The sequence below is a fragment of the Prionailurus bengalensis genome, chromosome B1 (assembly GCF_016509475.1).
Source record: "Prionailurus bengalensis isolate Pbe53 chromosome B1, Fcat_Pben_1.1_paternal_pri, whole genome shotgun sequence".
Classification (NCBI taxonomy): domain Eukaryota; kingdom Metazoa; phylum Chordata; class Mammalia; order Carnivora; family Felidae; genus Prionailurus; species Prionailurus bengalensis.
The window spans coordinates 149,514,633-149,538,534 of NC_057344.1; the positions used below are offsets into that span (position 1 = coordinate 149,514,633).

The window sequence follows — 23,902 nt, forward strand, 5'->3', positions numbered from 1 at the left end:
CCATTTATTAACTGTCCCCATACTCACAAGGCATGGTTTTATTGGAATATTTTGAGTTTTTTACCAAATTCTATTGATAGTTTGATATTTTGCACATGGCTCAAAGTATGGAAATTACCATACATATATATTTCAAAAAGTGTTTGTAGCCCATTCCAGAAACTTCCCTTTCTTTCTAGAAGATATGTAACTTATTTTCTCAAAATCAAACTAATATTGGTTAAATACAAAATATAAAGATTAATGACCTCCTTCTATGTACTATATTTTCTAAAATGTTTGAATAGAACCTAAATATTTTGATACAGATCATGACTTATGGTGCTGCTACCCTGTGTGTGTTACACAGAGCTCTGTAGATACTGCCTATGGTTCCTCCTAAATAGACGTTTTCCCCTGATGCATGTTCTTCATGCAGAGATTAAGAAAGTGGCCTGTAGTCTCATGAATCCAGGATCTGAATCATGACTCTCCACTTACTCAACTTGGATAAGTCTCTTTGCCTTTTATAACCACCCATTTATTCAGCATTAAAGGAAAAATAACATTTCCTGTTTGCCTCCTGGCTTTAACAATTTAAATAAAGCTGATGTTTTCTATATGGCAGTGGATTGAAATCAAATTTTGAACTTGAACTGCTAGTCTCCTTCAGGTATGTATCTGATCTCCATAGTACTCTAGAATTTCAAGTTTCCCCCCTTGATTTTTATGTCTGAATTATTAAATTATAAGAAGCTTTTTGTATTTAATAGAGATTAGAGTTATACTAAGTCCTACAGGATCTAGTATACTTACAAAATGTTCTATTAGTTTACATTATTTAAGGTAAAAAATGCTTATGTGCTAGAAGCTGATGAATGCTTTACATGAAATATATTATATTCACAATAGCCCTATGGGATAAGCTATGTAATTTATGTCTATTTTTACAGATAAGGAAAATGCAGCTTGGATAGCTTTGGATTTCAGAAAAAGAAAAAGAAAACAAAAAGAAAGGTACCTGAGATCACAAATCTAGTAAACTGTGTAACTGGAATGAATGCAAGATTTTTTCCTAACCGTAATACACGTAACACAAAAAGAATTAGGGAAAAATCCACATAGTGAATTACAAGGGGGCTATAGAGATTTCAAATAGTTGTATAATCTGTTATTTTAAAAACTTTTTATATCAGAAGAGGTTACATTGCAACCCCTTTTGGACATAAGGCTACAATCTATAACAAAGATAGTCTTCTAATTTTGTATATATTAATATATTAAATTAAATATTAACATTAAAATAATTTAAAATTAAAATAGTTACTATATATTCAAAAAGACAATACTTTTTTTGATTTGGGCAAGGAAAGTTTTAGATTAGTCACAAAAATATTTTTATAATAATTGGACATCTTAGAAGGCAAATATTAAAAGCTGTTTTTAAGATATGTCAAACAGAATTGTTAATGGAAATTGATATTCAAAGTGTATTGGTGACATTTTTGTGTCTTATTATTTGAGATAATTGGTAAACAATGCTGCTCAGCTGTTAGCCCTTGCCATTTAAGTTATGAAACTATCAATGGAGATTCAGGTTGTATTAAAACTTGGTTATAGTCATTAATTTATGAGTTTATTAATCATTTATTGTGCTGTAACTAGAGGTCAGGTACTGTGGAAGTCACTCTATAGTACTCAGTAGCAAAGACACTGTTCATGCCTTACTAGAGCTTACAGCCTGTTAGACAAAATACAAGTAACAATTGAATTTATAAGTGAAACGACTACTTATGGGTACTGTAGAAATACAAAACAGACACCCTAGTATAATATAAGGGATCCATGAGAAAATATACCAGAAAATGTAAAGACCTAAGAAGTGATATAATATTAGTCAAATGAAGAGAAGGAGTAATGTTCCAGGCAGAGGGAACAGTGTGAAATTTCAGGTATCAGGGGTTCATGGCATATTTTATGAAATGTAAAGGAGTTTACTTTGGTTGGAATGTAATGATCAAGGGGTTTATAACTGATGTATTAGTGGACCAAGTAATATGAACCATTGAAGCCAATTAAAAGAATTTGGTGTTTAAGCAGAGACCAATGGGAAGGTGTTGCATGGTTTTAAGCATGGCGGTAACATGATCAAGGTTCCATTTTTGGATGATCACTCTCTTTGAGGGGGAACAAATATGGAGGTGGTAATATATTAATCCTCATAAGAGATGAGTATTGCCTTCAGGAGGGTAGAGACAGTAAAGATAAAGATATTCCAAAGGTATTTATGAGAGAAAATCTTCAGAATATAGCTTTCCCCCTTTGTTAGTGACAGAAAAGTTTATATTGAAATAAACCTCCTGCCAGCAACAATTATATAAACTCTGGACATAATATAAAAAACAATGTTTGGAAAGCATTGGTGAATGACCAAAAGCAGGCAGAAACTTAAGGAAATTAGGCTCTTGCAAGAAAGATTAAATCTGCATTTATAGAATTTTTCCCTTTTAAACACTCTTCATCTGCAGGATGTGGGGGTGGCGGCATCCTCAGTAAGGAAATCACAGTCTTTGAGATATCAGAGGAAGGAGTTTGGGGATGCCAGAGTGGGGAAGTCCCATAATGGAGGGAATGTCTGAGGTGGAAGCCTCAAAATATGTGTATAAAGTGTTCCCAAATTCTTGGGTAACCACTAAAATATGCCTGTGCAAAGCAAGATTTCAAGGATCCCAGGGAAAAACAATACCTGGAAAGTTGAAGAGGGGATTAGAGATTTCAGCAGCTTCCTATTGCTGTGGAGACTGAGTTAGGAATTAGAGTTCCATCAACTCTGAGGAGCTTGATAAATATAAATTTTCTATTCAAGTACCAGAAGGTGAACCCTTGTGGTACTGGAACCCTTCTGGCCATGTTAACAGGGCTCAGTTTTGCTCTGGTACTGAGGATAAAAGTGAAATGAATATATGAATAAGTTAAAAAAAAAAAGGCTCATAAGACCAGTGTGATCCTCCACTATATTAACTATTTGAGCACAAAATACAACATTCTTCAGAGGAAGGTAACAGAATGCAGAGTCCCTATGATATAAATCATTTACAAAGACAGCATGCAAAAAAAAATTACTAAATATGCAAAAAAATCCGAAGTGTATCAGTCAAGATTTTCCAGAGAAATAGAACCATAATATCCATTTTCTGTTACTACAGTTGATAATCAACAGGGATTTGATCTGCATGGGTCCATTTAAATGTGGATTTTTTTTATAGTAAAGTGCTATAAATGTATTTTCTCTTCCTTACAGTATTCTTAATAACATTTTCTTTTCTGTCATTTACTTTATTGTAAGAATAAAACTATAATACATATAACACAACATATGCCTTATGTTATCAGTAAAGCTTCTGGTCAACAGTGGGCTACTAAATAGTTAAGTTTTGGGGACACTAAAGTTATATATAGGTTTCTGACTATGTGGGAGGTTGGCACCCCAACCCTCATGATGTTCAAGGGCCAATTATATATCTATGTCTGTATATCTTTATTGAGGTTTATTATGAGGTATTGGTTCATGTGATATGGAGGCTGAGAAGTCCCACAGTCTGCCATCTGTAAGCTGGAGACCCAGGATTGCTGGTGGTATAATTCAGCTTCAGTCCAGAGGTCTGAGAACCAGGAGAATCTATCATAGAAGTCCAATTCAAGAATCAGAGAAAATGAAATTAGATGCCCCAGCTCAAGGGATAAGTCAGAAAAAAGGGGCAAATTCCTCCTTCCATCTTTTGTTTTATTCAGGCCCTTAGTGACTTGGATGTCACCTACCTACATTGGGCAAGGCAATCTACTGCACTGAGTCCACCAATTTAAATGCTAATCTCACCCAAAAACACCTTCACAGACACATGCAGAAATAATGTTTAATTTGAGTGCTCTGTGGCATTTCAAAATGACGCATAAATTACCCACTCTACAAGAAAATGTTACCCACACTCAGAAGTAAAATCAATCAATAAAAACAGACCCACAGACAGTCGAGGAATTGAAATAAACTGATTGGGATTTAAACATAGCTAGGATTAGGGGTACCTGGGTGGCTTAGTCGAGCATCTGACTCTTGATATCAGCTCAGGTCTTAATCCTAAGGTAGAGTTCAGGCCCTGCACTGGTTTCTGCACTAGGCGTAAAAATAACTAGGATTAAACATGTTAGAGAATTTATAGGAATATGATTAAAATATTGACTGAAAAGTTTGATAATTTTTGGAAAGATAAGAAAGTTGTTAAAAAATCAAATAGTAATCCAAGAACTTCAAAATTTAAAAACTTGAATTAAAATTCATTGCATGATATTAACAGCAGAAGCAGATTGGCTATAATCGAAGAAAGGACTAATGAATTTGAAAGTCAGTAGAAATTTTCCAAACTGAACAACTGAGAAAACTAAAATTAGCAAAGGCTCAATGCTCTGGGGAATAATATTAAGCAATCTAATATGTATGTTATTGAAGTTCTAGAATGAGAGAAGAGAGAAAATGGAACAGAAAAATGGTCAAAGAAATATTGAGAAGATTTTTCCAAATTTGATAAAAAACCAACACACCAATCTAGGAAACTCAGCGCACAGCAAGTTAGATTAATACAAAGATAACTACATTTAAGTCTGTTACAGTCAACCACTAATACCAAAGATACAGAGAGAGTCTGTTAAGCAGCTTAAGGAAAGAGAGATACATTGCATGTAGGGAAATGTCAACATTAATGATAGCTGATTTTTCACCTGAACCAATGGGAACTAAAAGATAAAGTAACAATGTCTTTAGAGTGTGAAAAGGAAAAAAAAATATCAGCTTAGAATTCTACATCCAGAAAAGATAATCTATAACAATGTAGACATAATAAAGGAATCTTGAGGTTTAAGTGAAATTATACCAGATGAAAATTCACACCTATAGGAAAGAAGTAAGGAAGAGCACTGAAACTGCTAACTGTGTAAGTAAATTCTTAAAGGATTTTAAGAATTAATATTGGGGCACCTGGGTGGTCAGTTGGTTAAGCATCTGACTTTGGCTCAGGTCATCATCTCACTGTTCTTGAGTTCGAGCTCTGCATCGGGCTCTGTGCTCTCAGCGCAGAGCCCATTATGGATCTTCCATCTCTCTCTCTCTGCCCTTACCCTGATCGTCCTCTCTCTCTCAAAAAAAAAAAATTAAAAGAACATTAAAAAAAGAATTAATAGACAAATGTGGAAGTAAAATATGTGAAAGTATTAGCACAAAGGACAATAGTATATAATATGGTATTATACAATTGTAATATAATTTTGTTACAGGAAAAGAGGTAGGATATTAATTTTACATGGCCCATGACAAATTAAGGATGTGTAAAATAATCCTCAGAGAAAACACTAAGTGATATAAATTTATTAGCTAAAAAGCCAATAATGGAGATAGAAAGGAAAAATAGTAATACAGGTTTAATCCAAAACAGGGAGGGGAAACAAAGCACACAGGAGAGAACAGAAAACAAGTGAGTAGACTTAAACCCAATCATATCAACAAATACACAAAATTTGAATGGACTAAATATTCCAATTAAAAGACAAATTTTGAGGCTGGTTAAATAAAGTAAGAACCAACTAACTATATGACATTTATAAGACACATTCTTTAAATATAAAGACAAAGTTGAAAGTAAAGGAATGGTAAAAGATATATCATGTAAATACTGAGCATAAGCTTGTATGTCTTCATTAATATTAGGCAAAGTGAGAGTCAAAACATGGTGTATTATTGGAGATAATTAGGGTCATGTCAAAATTAAAAGATATCTCCTTAAGAAAATATGAGTCCCAGATGTGTATGCACCTAAAATCAGAGCTTCAAAATATATGAAATAAAAATTGACAGAAGTAGGGAAGAATAAACAAATCAGCACTTGCACTTGAAGAGTTTCACATCTGTTTTAACTCTTTTCCTATATTCAAAATATAGGAAATTTAAATGAAATAACCAAATTGATCTAATGAATGTTTGTAGAAGATGGGACCCAGCAACTGCAATATAAGCATTATTTTTAAGTGCACAGAAAATATTCACCAAGACAGACTATAGTATTGTTACTAGTAAAATAAATTGCAGAGGAGTAAAATGATATAAAATGTTCTGGCAGAATGGGACAGCTGTCAGATATGTCTGACGTTCTGTTCTGAGAAGCAGTGGGCCAGGGACCGCTTACACCTAAGATGACTAAGGAACTTCCAGAGGTGGGTGTCCAAGTCAAACTTAAGGCAGCCCCACTGAGCAACCAAGACTGTCAGCTGTACCCAACCCAGTCTCAGAAGCAGCAAGGACCTCTGGTGGTTTCCAGCCAGAACTGAGCAGGCATTCTTAGCTGAGACACTAAGAGATGGTTAAAACAGTATTGGGACATCCAGGTAGCTGATTTCCAAGAGAAAAACTGGGTTAGAACTGATGCAATCATGGTCAGGAATGAAGAAATAAAGAATGGGGTGTTTGGAGGTCACTTAATTATTTGGAATGTGTTAAGAGAAATAGTTTTCCTTAAAAATTTCACATGATAAACACATTGCAGAAAATTTTGAAAAAGTAAAAGCACAGTACCTTGATATTCTTACCTTGACACTTTGTCTGTGTTACTTTGCCATCATTATTATGTGTGATTTGAGGGTAGTTTTATTCACAGTTAATTTATGTTGAGTTTCAAATTAATATTATATGAACATACTTCATTATACATGGCTACTAAATACCCTGTTAATGAATGTTTTGTAGTTCCCTTTTGTGAGAAGACTTCTTTTTTTGTTGTTTTGTTTTTTTTTCTGGTAGTTTGGTAAAGCTTCAGTAAATTGCTGTGTATAACAGATAGGATATTTTTCTTATATATGCTTGTGTGCAATAAATTGAATCAAGGAATATAAACTTAATTTTATAAATTCCCTGTTGCTTTGAGAAAATGGAATGCTCATTACAATACACTTTTACCTACACTGGCTGTTTTAATTATGTATCATTTGTGCCTACTGAGTTATAAATACACATCATATTCATTATCAAATAAGATGTGAGATACTTTCCCATGCTTATTTACTAATTATTCCTTTTTTGTTTTGTCTTTTTCTCCCTTTTTTGTTTTCAACAATGGATTTGAATCAGCTGACAGTATAATAAAAAATATTATCCATGAAAAAGAATATATTTTCTGATTTCAATGTGCTTAATTAAAGTTAATAATAATAACATATGTTGAAATACTCAACCATTTAGATATATATCAATTCATTTCTCAATAATGCATGAGTTAAAAAATAAAGCAATGATTAGAATTTTATATCTTTAAAATGTTCACATAAGAATAGTGTGGAGGTTCCTCAAAAGATTAAAAATAGACCTACCCTATGACCCAGCAATAGCACTGCTAGGAATTTACCCAAGGGATACAGGAGTGCTGATGCATAGGGCCACTTGTACCCCAATGTTCATAGCAGCACTCTCAACAATAGCCAAAATATGGAAAGAGCCTAAATGTCCATCAACTGATGAATGGATATTTATATAAACAATGGAATACTACGTGGCAATGAGAAAGAATGAAATATGGCCCTTTGTAGCAATGTGGATGGAACTGGAGAGTGTTATGTTAAGTGAAATAAGTCATACAGAGAAAGACAGACACCATATGTTTTCACTCTTATGTGGATCCTGAGAAACTTAACAGAAGTCTGTGAGGGAGAGGAAGAAAAAAAAAAGAGGTTAGAGTGGGAGAGAGCCAAAGCATAAGAGACTCTTAAAAACTGAGAACAAACTGAGGGTTGATGGGGGGTGGGAGGGAGGGGAGGGTGGGTGATGGGTATTGAGGAGGGCACCTGTTGGGATGAGCATTGGGCATTGTATGGAAACCAATTTGACAATAAATTTCATATTAAAGTAAAATAAAATAAAATGTTTATATAAGAATAAAAGAAATGTTTAGTATCAGTGATCTAAGCTAGAGGTTGGCAAATTCTAGCCTGAGAGTCAAATCTAGACCATGCTTATTTTTGTAAATAAAGTTTAATTGGAACACAACTATACCCATTCATTGACATAACGTCTAAAACCAATGTAAGAAGAAACAAAAATTGAGACAACCTATATTTAATAAAGTATAATTAAAATATTCCCCCCAAGAAAGCTCTGGGCCCAAGTGACTTTACTGGTGAGTGCTATCAAACATTTAAAGAAGAAATAATATTAGTAGCACACAGACTCACTTAGGAAGATCAGAGCATTTCTCAACTCATGTTATAAAACCAGAAAAACCCCAATATAAAAACTGCCAAGGATATTATAAGAAAAGAAAATCGCCGACTAATAGCATTCATGAACACAGATGTTAAAATCATTCATATAATATTAATGAATCAAACCCAGTGATGAGTGGAAAAAGCCCTCGTAAAGGCCTGAGAAAAAAGGGAAAACATTTTAGATTTCTTTCTAAAGCAGCATGGCTGTATATAAACTTTGTTTAAACCAAAAGCCCGATTTATGTCCCACCAAGCATACATTGCACACCTGTTTCGTAAATAAGCAGCCTAAAGGAAAACCATCTTGTCTTTAAGATATTGATCCATGTTCCTGCTCCTTGCATTTCTTGAAGTTAAATCCTTATTATTCTTACCTATATGTTAATCTATAATCTTTTGAACTTCTACAAGATGTAAGAAAGTATATAGCCCTGTAAAAACTGTTCATTCTCTGAGCACTTTCTTCCCTATGAATAGCATGTTTCCTGGGTAGCTGTCCTAACTTAGGCTCAGATAAAGCTCTCTTACTTTAGGATTCTAAAGGTTTATGCATTTTGTGTTGATATCAGCAATATTTAAAAAAGATAATGCATTACAACAAATTGGCATTTATTTTTTTAAGCGTGGAAGTTGATTCAACATTAAAAAATTAAACAATGTAATTCACTACATAACCAAATCAAAGGGAAAATTCATATTATTATTTCAGTGAACACAGAGAAGTCACATGACAGAAGTCAGCTAAAGATTCATTAAAAAAAATTCTCACCAATCTAGAAATAAATGGGATTTTCACAATCTGATAAAGGTAATTTGTGGGAAGTGCACAGATGACATCATACTTAGTTGTGAAATAATAAATGCTTTCTTCCTAAAAAAGGGACAGTGGAAACATGCCCATTTTTATTCCTTCTAATCACCATTACAGTGGATACCCTAGTCAGTTTAACAGGGTAAGAAAATGAATTACAAACATATAAATTGAATAGAAACAAGTGAAATTATTTTTATTTCCAGTAAATATTATTTTTTAGGTAGAAATGATATGGAATCCCCAAGTACCTATTAAAACTAATAAATATATTTAGTGAGATCTTATCATACAAGTACAATGTATAAAAATCAACTGTATTTCTATATACTAAAAATGGAAAGTGAAATTTAAAAACATAAAATACTTAGAAACAAATTTAACAAATTTTGCAAGACCTCTACATTGAAAGCCACAATATACTTAAGAGATAAACTTAAAAAGGGGTCCCGGGTGGTTCAGTCAGGTAAGCATCTGACTCTTGATTTCTGCTCCGGTCATGATCTCACGGTTCATGAGTTCAAGCCCTGCATTGGGCTCTTTGCTGACAGTGCAGAGTCCGTTTGGGATTCTTTCTCTCTCCCTCCCTTTCTTCCCCTCTCATGTTCTCTCTCACTCTCTCTCTCAAAATAAATAAATAAACTTAAAAAAAGATACAAACTAAAAAAGACCTAAGTAAATATATATCATGTTCATAAATTGAAACACTAAATATTGTTAAGATATCAGGTCTTTACTAATTGATCTAGAAGTTAAGTACCATCCCATTAAAACTTGAGGAGAGTAGAAATTGGCAAACTGATTCTAAAATTTATACAGAAATGCAAAAGATATAAAGTTATAGTAACCAAGACCATGCGGTATTGATGCAAAAGCAGAAAAACACTTAAATGGAATAGATTATAATCCAAAGACAGATGCAGATAAAGGCAACTGATTTTCAATAAAGATTCCAAGGCAACTCAATCAGAAAATGATAGTCTTTTAAACAAATGATGCTAGTGTAACATAAACTAGATATCTGTGTGGAAAAAAATTTTTCTTGCCCTATCTTCAGACTGTACATAAAAATTAATAGCTATAGAACTAAATAATGTAAAAGCTAAATCATTAAAAAAATCTTTAAGAAAACATAGGAACATATATTCATTACTTTGGAGTAGGTGAAGATTTTTTTAATAGGACACAAGAGGTACTAATCTTCCAAAAAATGACAAATCGAACTACATCAAAATAAAAAAATGTATATTTAAGAAACTCCATTAAGAAATGAAAAGAACAAGATACACAATGGGAAAAGTATTCAAAATACATTTATTTGACCCATAATTTATTAAAAACTCTTACAATTCAATCATAAATGACAGAAGATTTGGTTATAGTTTTTGGAAATGAAGATACATAAATGTCCAGTAAGCATAGAAAAACTGTATTAGTCATCAGGCAAACACAAATTAAAACCATGAGATGCTGCTTTATGCTTGTTAGAATAGGTAATGTTAAAAAGACAATTTTGAACTATTTCATATATTTGACTAGCTATACACTAAACTATTTAATAGATTAGGCTGAGATATAGGTGTAGGAGTCAGTGGTTATTTATAAATGCTTTCTAAAGTCAAAAAAATAATCACAACAATTTTCATGCAGCAATTTTTGAGAAAGAGAAGGGGATGGAGGTCAAACTTTTGAAGGTTAACCTTTGAAGGGAGAGCAACTCATGAAATTGGTTAAAACACACACACACACACACACACACACACACACACACACACAAATGATGATTGTAAATGTTGGCCAGAGGTAGAGGAACTGGAATTCTGATACATTGCTGATCAGACTATAAAATGGTACAGCCACATTGGAAACTACTTATCAGTTACTTATAACATACACTTACCCTATGATTTTGCTCTCTTTCTTGGTATTTACCAAAGAGAAAGAAAATGTATGTTCATGATAGAATTTGTGTAAGAACATTCATAGCAGCTTTATTTATAATAGTAATTGGAAACAACCCAATGTTCTTCAGTAGGAGAATGAATAAAGAACCTGCTACATTCATACAATGTAATACGCAGCTGAAGCAATAACATGGATGAATGACAAAAGCATTATACTGAGTAAAGGTTTCAGATACAAAATAATATCTAGTATATGATTCAATTTATATACAGTTCCAGAATAGGCAAATATAGATAGATAGATAGATAGATAGATAGAAAGAAAACAAATTTTAAAGTAGTAGCCTAGCATGAGAGTGGGAGACTAGATTGACTGGAAAGAGCAGGAAGGACTTTCTAGGGGTGATAGAAATGTTCTGTGTCTTGATAGGGGTGGTGGCTACAAGGTACATACATTTATGTATGTACATATTAATATATGTGTCTGTCTGGGAATAAAACTCATCAAACCCACATACTTAAAATCTATGCATTTAAAAGTGATACTAGACTATGATGATAGATTGGATATGGGTTATGGGTATAAGGTTGAAAGTGAGGTCATGTATGAATTCTTTATTTCAGTCTTGAACTAATGCTGCTGTAGTACATTTAGATAGGAAGCAACCAGTGGAAAAAGGAGAAAGTTGGTAGGGAAAGTTTTGATGAACATTGGAAACCATTCCCTATGAATTCATGGTATGATATGTGCTAAAAAAAAAAAAAAAAAGACCTCAAGACTGTAAAAATGTTTCTCTTAATTTAATAGAAGTGTGATGTCCCCTCCCCCCAAATATTTAAAGCAAGCAAGAAAACAAACAAACAAACAAACAAACAAACAAGACCATTGTGAATTATAAAATCTAAGCAGAACTGATTTTGGACAAATTATTCTGTGTAGAATTTTTCTTTTCAAATCAGTACAAAGTGAATTGGTTGAGCTGCTTTCTCTGCTTCACTTTTTTTTCACTGGCCTGGGATGGGGAGATTGGGATAGTAGGGTTTAAACAAACAAACAAGCAAGCAAGCAAACAAAGTATAGTTTTTTGCTTGTATTCTGGTGATATTTCCATTAACTATAACTTCTTCTTTGATAACAAAAAGGTATAGTTTAAAGCTCTTTTATGCAGTACTTTGAAAATGTGGAATATTTTATCGATAGCAAGTCTATTATTCACATTCTCAAACATAGTTGTTGCTCATGAATACCTTAACATGACTTAACATCTTCTTGAAACAGATTGGATACTGAACAGTCACAGATTAGGGAATTTATTTTTTAAGTTAAGTCACTAAATTGGATCTGTTAAAGCTATCCAGAGTAATAAGGTGCTGTTAATATTTCCTAGAATAAATAAATAATTTCAGCATACTTAGCTTAATGTTAATGTCTTTATAAAAACATTCTCAGAGTAACTTAATGTTTAACATTGTATGATTTTATTTATGCAATACTTATCCATTGTATGCTTCCATCTGTTAATATTGTATTTATGTAATCCTCATATTTTTCACAATATTTATTACTGCAATCCCTGATTTGCAAATTCTTGACTTGATTTTCGTTTGATGCTTAGAGTTTTGCCATTTTCCCTGAATTCTGCTTCTCCTCACCGTGCCCTTGAACACAGTAGCTATGCTGTGCTTATCTCTCCTCTTTAGTCTCTGACCATCTCCTTTCTCCTCCTCCTTAATGAGAAGTTGAATGTGTGCTATGTTCCATAATGTTTTCTAAATAAACAGCATGAATTACCTCATGTAATTTTTTCAGTGACCTTGTGAACTCTTGGAATTTGGGGACACAATGTTCCTAACTGCTGAATACTGCTTTTATCAGACATCTGGATGTGTGAATCTCTAGGTCATGTCCAACATCAAGAGGTCAGTCAATTACCTAGAATTACATCCATTCAATTCACTAATTTAGGGGAAAAGGATGAAATATAAAAGGAAAGTAGAGTAGGTGATTATTGGGTTGCTCTTCCATAGGTAAGAAGCAGTTTCCAGAGTTATAATGATACTAAATTCTGGAAAAGGTATGATTCTGGGAATTTTTATTAGGTTTAAAGCCTAGGATACTAATCAAATTTGTTTGAAACCACCTAACACATAATAATCATTCATTCATTCACTCATTTATACATTCAAATTTCTTTCTGTGTGCATATACTCACACACATCAACACACACCTACATACAAATATGTAAAGCATATTAAGTGTCAGTTCTCCTGTTTTCTCAGAATTTCAGCTGAAGCTCCAAAGCTGAGAAAATAAGTAAGAAGTCCTCCCATAATCACAGGTGAAAGGGGGGAAAATTAACATTTTCTGAGTACAGTAAAACCTTGGATTGTGAGTAACTTGTTCTTCAAGTATTCTGCAAGACTATAAAACATTTCTAATAAATTTTGACTTGATAAACGAGTAATGTCTTGCAATACTAGTAGCACGTGACAGCTAACCTCACATGGTCACAACTGAGCCAATGGTTCTTGAAATTCGCTTTGATATACAAATGCTTTGGATTATAAGCATGTTTCTGGAACGAATTATGCCCACCAACCAAAGTTTTACAACGTATTTTGTATGGCCAGCTATCTTAATTATGTTATTTCATGTACTTCCTTCAGAAGTTCTGAAAGATAAGTATTGTTATCTATGTTTTACACCTGAGAAAACAAATTTCAGATTAAGTGACTTGCCAAAGGCTCAAAACTACATTGAGAGCCAGATCTGATGAAATCCAAAATCTGTGTTCTAGTTTTTACAGGATGCTGCCTCCTCAAAGCCGCCATACGTCTTCCTAGGGACCTACCCTTTTAGGTGATTTCATCCACCTCTCTATGTAGCTGTGTCTTACTGGGAGCGTGCACTTCATGATATCTGCCACTTAATAATTCTGATTCTAAGCGGAAGTGCATCAGGAGTCTAGCTGAATGGGCCTGGGGGTAATAATGAGATGATATGTCAAAGATAGGTACACACTTTAGGTCGTGAGTCACAATCACCACACTCACAAATCCAATGACAGTGTATCTTTATTCTCATTTTCCAGAGCTATTCTTTATCAATTCAATCAATGATCTAGTTGATTCAGTGATACTAGCTTCATTCTCATTTTTGTGACTTTCTAGATTATGCAATTATAGGATATTTGAAAAGAAATATAATTTTGTAAAGACGGGACTTATGAAATAATTGTATTATTTTCTATGACTTACTTAAAGAGTGCAATGCTACTTGTAAGTAAAAAGAAATTCAAGAGAAGAGTATTTCATATATTTCAAAGAACTGGTATTAGCATTGAGAAAGCAAATAGCCTAAAGTGATATCCGAGGCACCGCCACTTCTTTTTCTCTGAAAAATAAGATAGGAGTATATTTTAATACCAGAGTGCTGATGCATAGGGGCACTTGTACCCCAATGTTTACAGCAGCACTTTCAACAATAGCCATATTATGGAAAGAGCCTAAATGTCCATCAACTGATGAATGGATAAAGAAGATGTGGTTAATATTACAATGGGATACTACTTGGCAATGAGAAAGAATGAAATCATGCCATTTGCAGCACAATGGATGGAACTAGAGGGTATTATGCTAAGTGAAATAAGTCCGTCAGAGGAAGAGAGATACCATGTTTTTACTCATATGTGGATCTTGAGAAACTTTAACAGAAGACCATGGGGGAGGGGAAGGGGAAAAAAGTTACACAGAGGGATGGAGGCAAACCATAAGAGACTCTTAAATACTGAGAACAAACTAAGGATTGATGGGGAGTGGGGGAGAGGGGAAAATGGGTGATGGGCATTGAGGAGCACACCTGTTGGGATGAGCACTGGGTGTTGTATGGAAACCAATTTGACAATAAATTATATAAAAAAGGAGTATATTTTAATACCAATAGACTGTTTTATGTAATATTTTCTAGATATTTTCCAAAATGCTTAACAAATAGTTAGAAAACTTAACCTCTGGCACTGTTGTCACCTAGAGTAAAGGTCACACTATACTGAAATCCTTTAGTATTTCTGATTAAATAACTTGAATTGAGTTTCGTTGTACAAAATGTCACATTATAAAAGTGACTTTTCTAAAGAGGTGCTAAACTATTCAATTCTGGTTGGATTTTTGTAGATTTTTTTCCAACTGAAGAATGCTGAGTATTCATTTTCATAGAAGGAAGAATCAGAAAAGACTCTTAGCAGGGAGGAGATTTCAAAAAAACCTTTGGCTTTTACTTTTCCCTTGAGGCCAGATTGTTTGCTTTTTACTGTCTGCTCTTTACTTCTTGGTGCCATTCCAGCTTGCCCTTCTATCAAACACCAATGAGCCTCGGCCAACCAAGCCCATTAGGACAGGTAATTAATTAAGGTTATATTTGATAGAAAAGTCATGGAATTTTTAATTTCCATGTGATTGTGCATTTTTTTTAACCCTTGGAGACTTTATTTCATTCCAAGCCAACACAGATGTATTGGCAAAGTTACTTCTACCTTGCAAAGCAAAGTGATGATTTAGGAGAACTGATTCTATATTGTGTTTGTAGAATGTCTTTTACACATTTACTACCTATGTTTTCAGAGTTAATACCAAACATATGGCATAGGCATACATGATTCTCAAAAATTTATTTTTATTCTAAAAAACATTGCTAAAGTCCCCCAAATTATTAGCTTTGTAGGACTGTCTAAACACTAACTTCCCCCCTTTTGATAAGACCTCTTCATTAGTTCCCCTGACAGTTTTTTGTTTCTCTTTTAATTTAGGGTATGTCATGGTATTTAATGCATGCCTCTTGGCAAATACTTACCAAAAACTCTGGACGATTAGGACACCATCTTATGGTTCCTTTTGGTAATCAGTATTGGCCTAGTGAGAAAAGGACATTCACAAGAAGTTCTTATTAAATAAAAATTAAATTGTATTCTAATTAATTGATTATGAATAATCAATTATTGGCCTCCCTATTCAAGGTAAAGACCACATAATTTACTATATCATTACCTCTTCTCATTATTTCCATGACTAAGTCCTATACACATTAACTTTATATTTTCTATTAGATAATAATTTCTTACATAAAATGGATCTTTGTTTACCTTCTTTTCCATCACCTGGGGGGTAATAGTTGGGTCTATAGCAGGAGCAAAATAATTTGTAGTGCTGGGTTTTTGTGAAGTAGAAGGAATGAAAAGTCCTCTGTTGGCATGCTTAAAGTTTATCATTTCTTTTTGTGCTCCTGCTGGCTATGAAGAATTAGAAAGAAAACTAAGTGGTTACCGGTTCAAGTATGAGGTCAAAATTGGGAAGAATATAAAGCAATAGGATTGAGATGCAAGGCAAAGAATTTTCTTGAGAAGTAAATGACTTCATTGGTTTCCTAGGTTATAATCTATCATAGAAAGACTATAAATAAATACCAGCAAACATGGATGTCTCTTGATACCTGATTTTAAATGAATGTACCTAGGAGTGTATCTTATATAGCGTAGTAAATATTTGGTAATCTGCATAAATTGAATCTTGACTGGCATAAGATTATGCGTGGAAAGAGGAATAATTGTTGATGGAAAAATAATAATAAAGTTTTCATTAAAATGCACAATAGTGCGGGAACCTGTAGGTTGTCAGTTGCTGATTTCTGGTTGGTAGGTAGCACAGTGTGGTGAGGAATCTTACCATCACAACAGTTTCAGAAGCTGTGTCTGTGAAGGGATCTAAGGCTAGTTGCTGCTGGACTCCCGGTATAACCTGAAAAATTGGAAAGTTTTTAAAAAGCCTAAATTTTTCATCTATAAAATAGTGGTTTTACATTCAAGGCAGTTAGCACACGTCTCAACTTCTTTAATTTCAGTTTCTTAAAAACAAACATAATCATTCAGATTCGAGAAAGAGAAAAGTAACTCGTGACATGGGACATACAACTCTGCTTGTGTTGTTAGGAGCTTGCTGGACATTCTCTGCTGGGCCCTGGTGTTCTGTTGAATATTAACAACCCTGCAGAATACCAACATCAGACAAGGTCATGTCTGAACATGATGAAGTACAACAAAAACAAGATCACTCTGTAATCTTGTGTAAAGCAAGGTCACCATGCTAGCCACAAAAATACCAGGTATCCTCATATCCTGGATAATCTGAGTAACTCTTCTTTTTTTATGAATCATAGCCTTTGCCTTGCTCTGTTGTTCTTATCTTCTAGGTAAGAATTGTTTAATTAACCAGTTGTAGAATTATCAATCATTTCCTGAGAATACTGAATTCAGAGTGAACCATTACTTCCTGAAGTCTCCCCCAAATCACCTGACAGAAGCCTAGAAGAGTCACCTTCCTATTAAGACACCCACAGGGGTGCCTGAGTGATTCAGTTGGTTAAGTGTCCAACTTTTTATCTCAGCTCAGGTCATGATCTCATGGTTTATGGCATGGAGCCCCATGTAGGGCTCTGCACTGACAGCACAGAGCTTGGGATTCTCTCCCCCTCCCTCTCTGCCCCATCCTGCTCATGTGCTCTCTTTCCCTCTCTCAAAATAAAGAAATAAACTTAAAAAAAGATTTATTAAGAAAAAAAGACACCCAGAGTTCCCCATGTGTGTCCTGTGCTGTTGCAATGAGTAGATAAATCTAATTTTGTTCAACTATGGTGGTGTTCTAAAAAAAAAGATGGGTTTTGGATGAAGGGCACTGATGGATTTAATAGGTCATGAAGCAAGTCATTTGAAAAGTTAGTTTTGTTTTTAAAGAAAAATATGCATTACTTACAGGTTCTACTTGTACTGGAATATATCCAAATTGGGTATAGAATGGCATCTGTCAGATTTTTGGAAAATGTGTTAGATTTGTTGTATGATTTTGTCATAATTTTATAATAAATGATGACTTAAAAATATATATAATATTGTATTATAATTATATTAAATACTTTTTAAATAAAAGTTCATATCTTCTAGGTGATAAAAATTATTGATAAATTACCAAGCATCTTTTTAATACTGTATTATTCCTAGCTTAAAATTTCCCCTTTCTCTCTAAATTAACACGTCTCAGAATTACTACTATCAGTCTCTTAAAGCATAATTTTCAGTTTTCTCTAATTTGGTTTTAGAGTGGTGATAAGCTACTGAAAATTTCCCCCATTCTAACTAAAAGAAATCTAGTTATGAATGTGCCACCTGGAATTACAATGGAATTCCAAAAATGTATTGCAGGGCCACAAAGCTCAATATAAAGTTATCTAATTGTATCTAGTGATCCTAGGTGCCGTCTGTCATGGGGGATATTTATTTATTTATTTTTTAATAATAGCCACATGTAAATATGACAAGAGGGATGCTGGTAACTTTTAAAAAATTAGAAGATTTTTTCCAAGATGATGCAACCTTTGGCCTCTGATTTTACTGAAGTCCACTCACTGACTTTGTTCTTTTTAAAATTCAGCTTCAAGCACTTCCATCTTAGTGATATGTTAGGAGAATGCACTATATCTTTTTGTCACCATCAGTCTAGGCTGTTGACTTTTGCAGTAAATATACTCAGATGTTCTCTTCTCTGAAAATTTACTATAACTTCTCTATTCTCAGGAAGAACTAGTCAGATTACAATCAAATAGTAGTTACCTGCTCCTCAAATTGCTGCTGTCCTGTTTGTGGAGGTGACTGTGTGGCTGTCTGTTGAGGTTGTTCCCAAGGTAGGAGCATGTAGACTGGATAGTACTGAAACATCTATTTGTAAACAGAAAAGTACATAAGAGCTTCCATTAGATCCACATAGGTCTTTAAAAAAAGTCTTCTAACGTCAATATTGTTTTACAGCTTATATATATATATATGTATATATATATATATGCATAAAGTAGTCCTTCTCAGACTTTAGAAATAACTCATATTACACATGATGCTGGAATTTAAGATTGCACTTAACAGAAGACCATGGGGGAGGGAAAGGAAAAAAAAAAGTTAGAGAGGGAGAGAACCAAACCATAAGAGACTCTTAAAAACTGAGAACAAACTGAGAGTTGATGTGGGGTGGGAGGGAGGGGAGGGTGGGGGATGGGGATTGAGGAGGGCACCTGTGGGGATGAGCACTGGGTGTTGTATGGAAACCAATTTGACAATAAATTTCATATTTAAAAAAAAAGACTGCTTGGTCAAACACATTAAGGAAGTAGTAAAATAACAAGATTTTCAAAAATGGCACCTTGGACCTTACATAAAAACTGTAGATTTTATATACAGACATCATGTACAAATTACTTTGCGAATATCTAAGAAGAGAATAGTTTAGCAGCATTTTCCATATTTTTTGAGAATCATTATTCCGCAGGATATGGTATTAGAAGTTCTATGATAAGGAACGAATTCTCAAGAATGTTTTGCCCTTAATAATTGCCATTTTGAGACAATCCCTATGCATTTTTAGAATATTGGACAACCCAGAAATAGACAAGGAAATGTTTTAACTGCAAGTTTAACATGCCACACATTATCATGTATTGGCTTCCATTTATATCTGTGTGTGTCTACACATGTATATTTGTTTACAGAAAATGAGGACCTTAGTATGTACATAGAGTTTAGTATGCTGTTTTGTTTCCTTGCATAATTAAATAAGAGACAATAATAGATATAAGAGTTAAAAAACAACAAGTGTAGTTTGAGAAGTACATTTTATGCAGTGGTTCTTACTTTTGGCTACGAGTTAAAATCACCTATTTAGCATTTTAACACATAATCATACTTGGGATCTACTCATCAGGTCTTGATTCATTAGGTGTGGGCAGGGTCCGGGCATTTGTAATTTTGAAAATTACAGAAGGTGGAGAGCCACTGGTTTAGTGGTTAAAAGAAGGATGAAGAATTATATTCCCAGTCATCTATTTACTTCCATTAGGATTGGGAATTTAATCTCACTAAGACTTAGTTTCCTGATCCTTAAAATGAAGCAGTTTCACTTACCAAGTATAGAATGAGGTAATGTCTAGAGGTAACTTTTATTTTATGATGAGGGTGGGGCGAAATTACATAATTATGATTACATGGGAGCCAAGTGGTGTAACTTTTGATGAAATGGTCAGTTTTCTGCTGGTGAATAATTTATCTATGTCCCTATTTCTTTGAACCTAGTTTATTATAAAATTAATTAAACTAATCTTAAGAGGGTTTTTCATATTATTCTAATGATTATACTAGTTGGCATTCATTTTTTAAGATCTCTTATTTAATAGAAATCACCACTTGATTGTAATAGGAAGTTAAATTGAAAATACACACAAGAACCTGGAAATATTTTGAGCACAGTGCCATACTGCCAAATAACATGGTAAGCGTTTTTTATCTCTTCATCATATCATAATTTATCAATTTAACACATCTACCTCTAAAACAAAATTCAGGGTTGGAAAAAGTCAGCCTACAGTATTTTTTTAGTTCCCAAATGCCAGTACAAATGCCATGCAGAGGGAACGTGACTTACGGCTTGGTGAGCTCCTTTATTCCCAATACACTAATGCCCTGGAAACTCGGGAATCTCCTTAGCTGTTCTTCCTTCAGGAGTTATTATGTAAGCCTAAAATTAACAAACTGATGCAATCCCAGCAATGGTGGCACTAGACAGAGATAATTGTATAAGTTTCATAGCCCTGCTATAGGAGTCAGAGCTACAAATATAAAAGAAAGCATTAGGTGGAGAGTATATATAGCCATCTGTCTGTAAGAGTGACAGTATTCCATTTATTTACCTGTGCTTGCTCTTGAGGCATTTTGAAGGAGAACACATAGGGCGTAACCTGCCGAAAAAAGGTATAAAAAATTATACTTGACATTTGAAAATATATTTAAAAATATTTTTTAATGTTTATCTTTGAAAGAGAGAGAGACAGAGTGCAAGCGGGGGAGGGGGGAGAGAGAGGGAGACACAGAATCCAAAGCAAGCTCCAGGCTCTGAGCTATCAGCACAGAGCCTGATGGGTGCGAACTCACAAACCAGGAGATCATGACCTGAGCAGAAGTTGGATGCTTAACTGACTGAGCTAACCAGGTTCCCTTAAAGATATATTTTTTAGATGTTTACTTATTTTGAGAGAGAGAGAGAGAGAGGATGCACACTTGTGAGCGGACACACATGAGCAGAGGAGGGGCATAGAGAGAGAGATTGAGAGAGAATCCCAAGCAGGCTCTGTGCTGTAGTGTAGAGCCAGATGCAGGACTCAATCCCACAAACCATGAGATCATGACCTGAGCCAGAATCAAGATTCAGATGTTTGAGGCTCCTGGGTAGCTAAGTCAGTTAGGTGGCCAACTTTGGCTCAGGTCATAATCTCATGCTTGGTGAGTTCAAGGCCTGCATCAGGCTCTGTGCTGACTGAAACTCAGAGCTTGCAGTCTGCTCTGGACTCTGTGTCTCTCTCTTTCTCTGCCCTATCCCGCTCACAGTGTCTCTCTCTCTGTCTCTCAAAATGAATAAAACATTAAAAAAAGTCAGATGCTTAACCAACTGAGTCACCCAGGCACCCCTGTACTCGACTTTTTAACATAAAATTCCGGAGCTGTTTTTCTTAGACCTAGCCACTACATGTGTAATTTATATACAAGACTTCTGTGACAACAAAAGTGTATCTATTATGTGTATGTCATTAATGAAAATTGTTTCTTTTTTAAAGATGACATTTCTCTATCTTTTCTAAGACTTGTTTTATCACTTTTGATTTGTGACTGTGATATAATAGCTGATTTAAATAGTTTTTTTTTCATGTGAGAAATCAGAAAAGATAGGGAAGTACTTCCAGTGATGGTAGAGCAAATTATGAGAAAGAATTCTCTCTCAGTAACCCCTGTCTTATTTTAAAGAACTCCTGTCTTTTTTTTGTTTGTTTGTTTGTTTGGATTTTGTTTTTAAGAGATAGAGTATGAGCAGGGGGGAGAGAGAGATCATGACCTGAGCTGGAATCAAGAGTCAGACGTTTAATTGTCTGAGCCACACAGGCTCCCTGCTCCTGTCTTATTTTAAAGCTGATTCATAATTCATTTTCACATTCAAAATGAGTTACCTCTCCAAAGAATAAGATGGGAGAGGCTCTACTTACATGATTAGAGCCCTGTTGGGTCTGTGGTGATGTTTGAGGCTGTGAGGGGTCCAGCTGTCCCACCTGAGTTCCCTGGGCAAAACTGACCCATCCTGGGAAAGGTGTCTGATTTGGGAACAGTCCAGCCAACCGGTCAAAAGCTGATAAAGAGAATTGGGAGAGCCCTGGAATTTGAGCTTGCTGCTGCTGTTGTAGAATCCCAGAGAAAGGAGGAATCCATGAATTAAATGGGCCCTGGGAGGACATGAAAGAAAGGAAGAATTTCTCTTTCATTTCAGAAAGAATTTAAAATCAGTCCTGAGCAAGAAAAGGACAAAATGTAAACGATTTCTGCAATTCTACTGCAGCATTATAAAAAAGGACAGCATTTTAGGACATTATGAACTGTGCAAATAGCATGACCAATGCTAAATTCCCAGAAATCATAAAAAATATGGGGCAGAGTGAGGTGGATGAAGGGTATGGTTTCTGCAGTTGCCAGACTGGTTGTAAATATTCTTCTTCAACTGAGTATGACTTTGTGTAAATAGTTAATTTAACTATCTCATAGTTGTGAGAATTTGTGTCTGGCATGTGTCAAATTCTCAGTAAATAAATCTTAATCAGATTACAGCTTTTACTTTTGTCTTCAAACAAAGGTCATTAGAATATATGGGATGAATCCATAACCTTAATAATTGAGATTTCAGAAATGAAATCAGAAAACATTTTGTCCTCATACAAACTACTGTAAAAAAATAAGTCATAGGCAAATCTTCTTAGAATAATCATAGAGGTACCTGAAACTGTAGTGGCTGAAGCTGAGCAGTATTAAGATTCAGAAGTAACTAGAAAAGGAAAGATAATATGAAAACCAGATTATTACACATGCTAAGACGATTAAGAACGATGTTTACTACAAATAAAGAACAAGTCAGAGCTGACTGATCCGTTTCCTGCTAGTGGTGTTTTCTCACTAAACTTATGCTAAATTACTGTGATTAGAGATTAGGATTTAACCACCTCTCCCCTGCTGTGTATAAACTTGCAAAACTTCAGCCCATTCCAGTGGGTTAGCCACTCACTTTATGCTCTTAAACACCTATACACATCTGTATTAGGTGCTATTAGAATAAAAATATATATGAGATACTGTCTCTGCCTTTAAAGAGTTTACTGTCAAACAGGGGAGCAAAATGATATTCTAGAAATAACTTGGTACACCCAATAAACATCAGTATTGGAAATATATTTGGATGTAAGAGCTAATGGATAGGCATGCAGGGTAAATTAATGAAGGCTTTTATCTCTACTCTACTGGGTTTCCATAGAAACAAACAAACAAAATGGAGAGATTGTTGTATTTCAACTAACCTCATTGCTGTTGCTTGCAGACATAAGGCGCTGTGGGATAAGCTAAAAAAATAAACAACAAACAAATGGTGAAAGAAGGATTTGTTAAAGGTTCCCCACAATGGTTTTAGTTATACCATAAGATCACTTACTGGGGCTGACATTGTGGCTCCCAGAAGCCCAAGAAGAATTATAGTTTTCATTTTCAGATGAAATAGCTAGAAAATAAGTTGTAAAATTGACCTTTAAAGAGAACCTCTGTGTAAAAATCATGATAACAATAATTTGTTAGTATTGTTCCATCAGAGGACTGGTTGGGTGAATTCTATAGTATTTACTTATATATTAGGATTTAAAATAAAAAAAGGCATACTTATAAATATCTATAACAGAACTTATTCTTTTTCTCAGAGCAGCTCTTTATAAAAACCAGAATTGTTTGCTTCTCCTCTTAGTTT

The 23,902-nt window shown here is 34.2% G+C and overlaps 1 protein-coding gene and 1 pseudogene across 1 annotated transcript; one reads left to right on the top strand and one right to left on the bottom strand.

Annotated features, from left to right (window-relative positions):
• The first annotated feature begins 2,112 nt into the window (after nucleotides 1-2,112).
• LOC122469280 lies at nucleotides 2,113-6,652 on the top strand (annotated as a pseudogene).
• Nucleotides 6,653-13,849: 7,197 nt separating this feature from the next.
• On the bottom strand, nucleotides 13,850-23,647 carry ODAM (odontogenic, ameloblast associated). Its single transcript, XM_043556522.1, has 10 exons — nucleotides 23,597-23,647; nucleotides 23,466-23,507; nucleotides 22,892-22,939; nucleotides 22,113-22,346; nucleotides 20,769-20,816; nucleotides 18,649-18,753; nucleotides 17,795-17,842; nucleotides 16,712-16,783; nucleotides 16,132-16,278; nucleotides 13,850-13,972 (listed from the first exon to the last, which is right to left on the bottom strand). The coding sequence occupies exons 1-10, from the start codon at nucleotides 23,645-23,647 to the stop codon at nucleotides 13,850-13,852; spliced, it is 918 nt and encodes a 305-aa protein (XP_043412457.1).
• Nucleotides 23,648-23,902: the final 255 nt, after the last annotated feature.